The sequence below is a fragment of the Limulus polyphemus genome, unplaced genomic scaffold (assembly GCF_000517525.1).
Source record: "Limulus polyphemus unplaced genomic scaffold, Limulus_polyphemus-2.1.2 Scaffold1847, whole genome shotgun sequence".
NCBI lineage: Eukaryota > Metazoa > Arthropoda > Merostomata > Xiphosura > Limulidae > Limulus > Limulus polyphemus.
Window position 1 is genome coordinate 13,845 of NW_013667457.1, and position 9,800 is coordinate 23,644.

Genomic DNA, 9,800 nt, shown 5'->3' on the forward strand with positions numbered 1-9,800 from the left:
GATCAGGAGAAGGTTACAAGAAAATTTCAAAGTCGCTGATTATGGCTTTGAGTATGGTGAAGTCCATCATTAAGAAGTGGAAGGTGCTTCATACCACCTACTTACTTCCCAGATCAGGCCGCCCTTCCAAACTAAGCAGCCGGGCAAGCAGGAAACTGGTTAGTGATGCCACTGTGAAGTCAACAGTGATTTTGAAAGATTTGCAAAGTTTCATGTGTGAGATAGGAGTCAGTGTTCATACATCGACAATATCCCGGTCCCTACACAAAGCTGGTCTGTATAGGCGATTGGCAAGAAATAAGCCATTACTAAAAAAGAATAATCTTAACTCTTGTATGGAGTTTTCTACAAATAAATAATACTGCAGATATGTGTCAGAAGGGTTTGTGTTCAGACGAGACAAAAATTTAGTATTTACATCTAAGTTCCGAGCGTTACGTCTGGCACAAAGCCAACACAGAACATCGTCCAGTCAACATCATCCCAACTGACAAGCATGGTGGTGGCAGCATCATGTTATGGGGATGCTTCTCATCAGCAAGGACTTGGAATCTTGTCAGGATTGAGGGGAAGATGGATGGTGCAAAGTACAGACCAATCTTAGAGGAAAACCTGCTTGAATCAGCAAAAAATCTAAAACTGGGTCGAAAATTCACATTTCAGCAGGACAATGACCCGAACCACAAGGCCAAAGCCACAATGGAGTGATTTCAAAAGAAAGAATTGAATGTTCTGGAGTGGCCCAGTCAAAGTTCTGACTTGAATCGAGTAGAAAATTTATGACGAGACTTAAAGATTGCAGTCCACTAACGAACTTTTCAGAATTGGAGCAATTTTGCCAGGAAGAATGGGCAAAAATCACAACATCCCATTGTGCAAAGTTGGTAGAGACCTATCCAAAAAAAGACTTACAGCAGTAATTGCTGCCACAGGTGCGTTCACCAAGTAAGTTATGGTAGCAAAAACTATGTAAAGAAATGTTAGATAATGTTCCCCCTTCTTTTGTTATTCAACCCCTAATGACCTCATCAGATGCTAATTGCATACCATGGTTTTCAAAACTAATGATTTACTCTTTTAATTGATTAAGTATTTGCGTCTTTAAGTTCAAAGCAAAATATCTATAAAGAAACAAAGAAAGTGTGCGTTATTTCAGGTTTTTGTTAACCCCCTCCTTTCCCTGCTCGATCAAAAATTCTAAAACAAAATAGGCCATTACACCATCGGACATTTTCAAGTTACCATTCAAAAATTACGTTAATCAGTGATGGGTGCTAACATACACATGATGGATCATTTCTCTAGCAAGATACTGCGATACTTGATGCTCTAAAATATTCCATTGTCTTTCTACAACCTAGCTTGGCTGATTTTATTAGAAATTGTAGTTCTCACCTGATTATTATACAAGTTTTGTTATCCAAAGCTGGCCAATAGTATTTCATGTTATGATGCACATATTGTGATGTGTATTAGTATTTCATGTTATGATGCACATATTGCGATGTGTATTAGTATTTCATGTTATGATGCACATATTGCGATGTGTATTAGTATTTCATGTTATGAGGCACATATTGCGATGTGTATTAGTATTTCATGTTATGAGGCACATATTGTGATGTGTATTAGTATTTCATTTTATGATGCACATATTGCGATGTGTATTAGTATTTCATGTTATGATGCACATATTGCGATGTGTATTAGTATTTCATGTTATGATGCACATATTGGGATGTGTATTAGTATTTCATGTTATGAGGCACATATTGTGATGTGTATTAGTATTTCATGTTATGATGCACATATTATAATGTATATGTAGTTCATGATGTTTCATGTAACGTTCTCTTTTCCAGCATAACAAACTTAGAATTCATCATATCGTAAAAATGTGATCATTTAGTTAGTTCTGCATATCGGGAGTGAAACATTATTCCGTTTGAGTTAATTAAAACAAAATATACATGTCGTAAAATTTTAATTATTTTGATAGTTTTCGCAAATCTAAAAGGTAGCATGAGTCCGCGCGAGTTAATTAAAAAATAATTTAAAATGTCCTAAAAGTATAATTATTTTGGTATCTATCGCAAATCTAAAATGAAGCATGATTCCGCGTGAGTTAATTTTAAAAAAAAATCAGCATGTCATAAAAATATATTCTTCAAATCTGAAGTGGAGTGTGATAAGCGTGAGTTAATTTTCAAAATATTATAGATTATAAGTGTCTAGTGAGACGAAACCAAATAGACTGAAGGTTTTAGGCCTGATAGTGTTTAGTTAAAAACCGAAGCGTTTCGATCCATTAAATGAAATACTTTTTTTAAAGCAATATTAGCCCGAAGTTTTCTGTCTGCTAGAAATTTCTTCTTCTGTCACATCCTACTATTGCTGTTAAATTTTTGAACTACGACAAACCTCATTCGTCTTCAAAGACAATTGAATTTGGAGTGATCTTTGTTTAAATCGTTCTTTTTCACTTCGCCATGAAAAAGATTAGTTTATAAGTAGCTTGATGACATGAATGGAATGAAAGTTAAGTCACGCAAACTTCTTTAACTGGTCGTTCATTACTTAGAAACTAATTACACCTTAATTAAAGCTAGTAAGAAGAGGAATGAGTAACAGAGAAACAACTGTATTAAAACGAATTAAGTTTTGTCTTGTTTTCACTTTTCTTATGATACTTGGAATTTTCAAGAAATACACCATTCAAGAGGGGAAGGGAGCGTATGATACTGAAATCCACGAGAAAAAAAAACAAGTTATGATAAGCTTATGGAACGAGATAGCAGAGTTGGCTGATTTTAATAAGGTTTGTTTAATATTTTCATCTTTTTTTCTACTCTATATAATGCTCATTTGATTAATATAACTATAAGCAAGATTAATTACATACTGTTTATCTATAGTCACATATAAATACCTTGTTGTTGTTTTCAATCTGTTTATCTATAGCCACATATAAATACCTTGTTATTGTTGTTTTCAATCTGTTTATCTATAGCCACATATAAATACCTTGTTGTTGTTTTCAATCTGTTTATCTATAGCCACATATAAATACCTTGTTATTGTTGTTTTCAATTTGTTTATCTATAGCCACATATAAATACCTTGTTATTGTTGTTTTCAATCTGTTTATCTATAGCCACATATAAATACCTTGTTGTTGTTGTTTTTTTCAATCTGATACAAGAAGATTATTACATATTCGGATTAATATTTTTGAAACATTTTGTCTATTGTTACCGAGTTATCTTTCTTACATTTGAATATTGCATTTCAATGAATTAGGTTATATAGCTATATATATATATTATAATTATCTTTTCTTGTCATCTTTATTCCATCTAATTTTATGTTTCCCCCCATTTTGTAAATACGAAATACGAAAAGTGGTCTTAAGGAATTAAGTTCAATATTTTGTTTTAAAGGTTGAATCATTTACAAATGCGATCCGTGAAATTATCAAACGTTTAATCACTTTATCTAAATACATATATATATATTTGTTACGTACGTATATATATATGTATATATATATAGTATATTCCTGAGATGAACTACAAAAGATTGTAAATGTCACTGTTTTTCATTGGTTGTCATTCTCTGGAATAACACTATTATTCGTAAAGTACAAAAATCCTTAAAAGACATGGATACATGTTTCGAAAGATCTAGTAGACACGTTGATAACTTTCATCTGCTCAACTGGAATTCCAAGAACTCTTGTTTATTTAATAGTCTACAAATAATATACTTTCTCTTGCAGGTACCATAAATCAATAACTTACAAAACCTGTTAAAATAGTTTCATAATCTCCATTTTAAGTTCTATAAATATGTAGTTTTAATTGATAATCAAAGATAAGCGTATCCTCTTGTATTTTCAAAAAATTAACTTCTACATAATTTAAATTTGCCACAAACTGAAATTTTCAAAACCGTAATGAAAAAACATTTCTTTTTATACCGAAGAAAGTAATTTGTCTCTCATATTTTGTTTTGGATACAAATTTATTTTTGCATTTTGATTCGCCTTCGTATGTACAACAAAATATCCGAAACTATAAAAATGTCCTTTAACATCATCTAATTAGTTTCACTTATAAAACCTTATCAGAAAAATCACTAAATTCCACTGATGTTGTAGTTTATTTTTTCAAGCTAGTTAAATTTTCGAAAAAAAAAAAAGGTTTTATGAAATGTGTCTAAGGTTTTCGTTACTAATATTATTGTAGGATCGTAGGAAGTGCTTAATACACTGTATTAGAAAACCGACAAATGCAGAGGGAAATGAATTTCAGCCAAACGCATCAGTAAGGACCTTCGGTAGACAAGAGCGTAGCCATAGAGACGCTACGTTTATACGTTATTTGTTGATTAATAAAGTAGAAAACGCAACAGTTTATAACACCTCCTGCAGAAGCAAGTGATTAGAACCGAAAACCAGTTGCTTGAAGCACGTGTTCGTCATACCAAATCGTAGCACTCTATGTTTATATTGAACTAAATGGAGGAGAATATAGAAAAGAAATCACACTGGACAACTTGATGAACTCTTTATTCACCAAGGGAAGAGGGTAGTAAAAATGAGCCTGAGTTGGTGTAAGAGATATATTGCATATGTTGTTTGTCTAATTTTGTAAGAGAAATATTATAAAGTTTATACTTAGTAAATTAATTGGCTCGGGAGAAAATATATCAATAAAATTGAAGTGTACTATTTGAAAATATTGTGCGAAAACAATCTTGTAGTGTATTTTATTGTTTATTAACTTGCAAATTACGAAGTAGTTTTTTCTGATCCGATTAGCTATTTCAGTTCACGTGGCTAAAACTCCTCATCCGAGTTAGTTAGTTCACGTGGCTAGAAATCCTCATCTAAGTTAGATCACGTGACTAGAAATCCTCATCCAAGTTAGCTCACGTGCCTAGAAATCCTCATCCAAGTTAGATCACGTGGCTAGAATTCCTCATCCGAGTTAGTTAGTTCACGTGGCTAGAAATCCTCATCCGAGTTAGATCACGTGACTAGAAATCCTCATCCAAGTTAGCTCACGTGCCTAAAAATCCTCATCCAAGTTAGATCACGTGGCTAGAATTCCTCATCCGAGTTAGTTAGTTCACGTGGCTAGAAATCCTCATCTAAGTTAGATCACGTGACTAGAAATCCTCATCCAAGTTAGCTCACGTGCCTAGAAATCCTCATCCAAGTTAGTTCACGTGGCTAGAACTCCTCATCCGAGTTAGTTAGTTCACGTGGCTAGAACTCCTAATCCAAGTTAGTTAGTTCACGTGGCTAGAAATCCTCATCCGAGTTAGTTAGTTCACGTGGCTAGAAATCCTCATCCAAGTTAGCTCACGTGCCTAGAAATCCTCATCCAAGTTAGCTCACGTGCCTAGAAATCCTCATCCAAGTTTTTGAAAGGTTACTGAAAAATTACTTTCATCCAAGTAAAACTCTAATAATAAAAAACAGAAATGTTTGCGACAGTTTAAGAAGGGCACTGTATTTACGAACATAGGGTGGGTGTAGCCTGCTCCGACTATGAATATGAGAAATGACGGATGGCATCTCGTTGTTCGTAAAAAAAAAAAAAGCGTTCCGCACTTTAGGGATGCGGGCGCGCTATAAGAATGATGGTCAAATCCCACCAATAACTGGCTATAACCGTTGACTTAGCTGTCTTTCTCCTTGTTTATCATTACAAAATTAGGGACGACTATGAGTCGCTACCCCTTTGGTTTGCTTTGCGCGAAAATTTAGAAATAAACAAATTTATTGCCATAAAATACGACATCGTAAAGCACGAACATCCACCTATGGGTAGGTTTTTTTTTTCTTTTTCAGTTGATATTAAGTTACAAATACTTTAGTAGCATTAAAATAATATAGATGTTTGTTTGTTATGAATTTCGCGTAAGAGTACACAAGTGTTATCTGTGCTAGCCGTCCCTAATTTAGCTGTGAAAGACTAGAAGGAAGGCAGCTAGTCATCACCACCGACCGCCAACTATTTGCTACTATTTTACTAACAAATAGCGGAATTGACCGTCACATTATAACGCCCCCACGGCTGAAAGGGCGAACTTGTTTGATGGGCGTAACCACCGGCCATACCAAAAATGTATATAACATTTAAGAATTATTTAACAAAACATTATAATCAAAACCCGTATGACGAGCATAAGGAAACAAAACCATGGTTACTGTTTAATATATTTTACTCTTTTTGTGAAACGAATGACATTTTTTTGTTATCCATTTGATATTACCGAGACAGAAAATTGAATAAGCTGTATTAGTTCGTTAAAAAAAAACATTAATTCGGACATATACTAAATCAAGTGAACATTACTGAACAAAGTATGAGAAACAAGTACTATTTTCATCCAATAAGATCAGAAACGTGTTGTTGTTATCAGTAGGTTTTTAGCCAGAACACGGTTTTTCATAGAACATAATAATATATTTTTTTGCCTTGTTGATGCTAATGTTAAACTTCGTGAAATAAAATTTGTGAAGCTAGGTTTCAATACCACGTTCTTTATATTTTTTACTATTGATGTATTCCTAATTTACATTTCCCCCCCCCCAGTGGCCCAGCGGTATGTCTGCGGACTTACAAAGCTAGAATCCGGGTTTCGATACCCGTCGTGGGCAGAGCACAAATAGCCCATTGTGTAGCTTTGTGTTTAATTCCAAACAAAACAAAACCTAATTTACGAGGTTAAACTTCGTGAAATAAAATGTGTGAAGCTAGTTTTCAATACCAGGTTCTTTATAATTTTTAGTTTTGATATATATTCCTAATTTACGAAGTCAATTACACAGCAATGAGATTAAGCCATTTAGTTGATTCGTATACCTTCTCTGTATACTGTGCCCCCCAGTGGCACAGCGGTATGTCTGCGGACTTACAACGCTAGAATCCGGGTTTCGATACCCGTCGTGGGCAGAGCACAGATAGCCTAATGTATAGCTTTGTGCTTAATTACAAACAAACAAACTCTATACTGCCTCCTCGCTGGCTCAGGGGTAAGCTTCATGGCTTGTAACGTCAACATTTGGAGGTCATTCCTTGCGGCCGGCATAGCGCAGATAGCCCATTTTGTAGCCTTGCACTAAGAAACAAAAAATCAGTAACTTTATGTGTTCAGTCACAACTACATAGAAGTAAAATTTGTTTGTAAAAAGTCTAGATTCCAGAACGGTTTGAAGGGATTATAGGAATCGAGTCATGCTATTATGTTTACACGAAGAAATAACTCAGTGTTATTCATATATGTCTTGTGCTATTTTGAACAATAAACTTTTTTTAATTTTTAAATATCGATGGTTTAATTTTTAACAAACACGACGAAAATGTGCGTTCTAGAACTAACTGGAAAGATAAACTTTTTCCATCTATAGAAAATTAAAATGGTAGATATATCAGAAACCGATCTACCAAAACGTAATAAACCAATTTTAACCCCCATGTGTTCATATTATGATACTGATTTTGTTATCCTGGCTTCAATATTGCAACATTGTAGTAATGTTCCGCCAAGTACAGAGGTTGAATAGGTTATATTTAAATGATTTTGATATCTTACAACATCGTTACAATCCATGTTACCACATCCCTTCATGCATCTTCACTATACAGCGTAGTTTTCGTTGCAAAGGGCTCCGTCATAAGGTTGCCATGTTCACTGCACATTCCTCGTCCCTGCGTGCTTTTCATAAGCCAAGCCATCTAGGGTGTGAGGATGACAGCTAGTAGCATCTGTTTGAACAGTCTAATCAGATAGAAATTCGTAAGCACTGTGTCCAGCGACTTGATCGGTATTTCTTCGTATGAAATAGCATGAATATCCTTTTCTTTCTTCAGCTGCTTGAAGGTTGCAACAGTTGAATTGATAACTGACATGTTGTTGAAGCAAATTGTTGCTCTATCAAATGGAGATATCCCTTGAATATATTCGCACTGCTACTTTAGCTACTCATATTTGTATTCGTGGAATCTCACCTATTACGAAACGCCACACGTTTGCTTACCACTGTTGCCGTGATAGAACTGGTTCCAGATCTCTTTCTGGATGATCTTGGTACCCCAAGTTGATCCATATTCTTTTAAACTTTTAAATTCCTGATCTGAACATATCTTTTCAAAAGCGATTAATTTTCGATAGCATCACCTAACTTTTTACCGACTAGGTGTCACGTGAGTTCCTGATTAGCGTATTTAAAACCATTTTAATATATTGTACTCAACCCTGTATACCTCCACAGCTGTCTTTTCACCCATGTCTTTACACATCGACCACTTGTTAGAAAAATCAGAGATCTGTGTACTATTTAGATATATAGACACTCGGTTGTCCATTTATTTACTTATAATCTATTAACCTGCGTATTTAGTCAGAAGTCTACTTGCCAGCTATCCGTTCAACAATTTATCTACCAAGTGTTTTTTCTAATTAACAAGAGTTTGTCATGGAAGAATCAATGGTTTATTTTTTTCGTTATGAAACTTCTTAAAGTTCGTTAAGTAACCATTTTGTTTTGAATTCGATTTTTCAGTATTCGCTTTCTAATAAAGTTTGATTTTTCGGTTTGGTTTGAGTTTTTTGCTACACAGTTTTTGATTAGTTTAAGACCTTTAAAGGCCTGAAGGCAAGCGAGATGAAGTGCTTTACAGATTGAAGTAGTTTTTTTTTCCGGTTCAAAACTTATAAAGATGAAAAATTACTCAAACATGACTGAATTCAATAGTACAACGTACTATACATAACTTCGAGATCAGTGGTTCCCAAACTATACTCCCTTGATGTAAATAAAAAGGTTTGAGCCCCCCTCCCCCCAACCTATAAAAATGCCTTAAAATGTCTCCTGGGGACACACACTACTTTAGCATGGCGATTGAAAAACAGTGTCGCAGTAAAAACAATAACATCTTCTTTCAACATACTGTATCATTTAATTAATTCAACATAATTTTTATCGGCTTATTGTTTATTTATAATTACAATTAATTCAGCATCTTTGTTTTCGGGCCCATTTTTGGCGGCCCCAGGGGACCCGCGGCTTCCACATTGGGAAACACTGTTCTAGATTAGAATAAACTCAGACTATGATTATTATTATTGTTTTATAAATTAGCTAACACTAAAAACATTGATTGGTATGTTGTAAAGCACGAAGCTACACGCTATTCTATCAGTGTTATGCCAACTGCAGGTATCGAAACCCGATTGTTTAGCGTTTTACCACCACTGACTTACCGCTGAGCCAGACATACCGCTGTGCCACTGGGGGCAGAAAAGAATGTTTGTTTGGAATTAAGCACAAAGCTACACAATGGGCTATCTGTGCTCCGTCCACCACGGGTATCGAAACCCGGATTCTAGCGTTGTAAGTCTGCAGACGTACAGCTGTGCCACCTGGGGGCAGAAAAGAATGTAAATCCACATCAATGATTTTTTATATCACTCATAATTCAAATTAGTTTGAATCTTGTACGAAATTAAATCACTTTATTAAAACACTATAAAATAACGAGCGAAATCTCGAAATTCGCCCGAAATAACTAATAAAGTACAAATATATCTTTCAAGTGGGTAATGTATTGCGCAAAAGGAAACAGTTCTTTAGTTATAAGAAAATGTCTACATCCAAAATGACGCCTGTTCTCTGCTGGCTCAATGGTAAGCACGAGTGCTTATAACGCTAAATTTTGGGGTTTGTTCCCTGTGGGCCCGGCATGGCCAGGTGGATAAGGCGCTCGACTCGCAATATGAGGGTC

General features: G+C 34.8%; 1 protein-coding gene across 1 annotated transcript in view; it reads left to right on the forward strand.

The window, feature by feature from the left end:
• The window catches only part of LOC106465138 (sarcoplasmic calcium-binding protein 1-like), a gene marked incomplete at its 5' end in the record, with an annotated part of 26,609 nt that overhangs the window by 3,680 nt on the left and 13,129 nt on the right, over positions 1-9,800 (forward strand). The window contains one exon of the mRNA XM_013925337.2: positions 2,705-2,818. Coding sequence (XP_013780791.1) covers positions 2,705-2,818 — 114 coding nt within the window. The remainder of the gene's footprint in view (positions 1-2,704; positions 2,819-9,800) is intronic.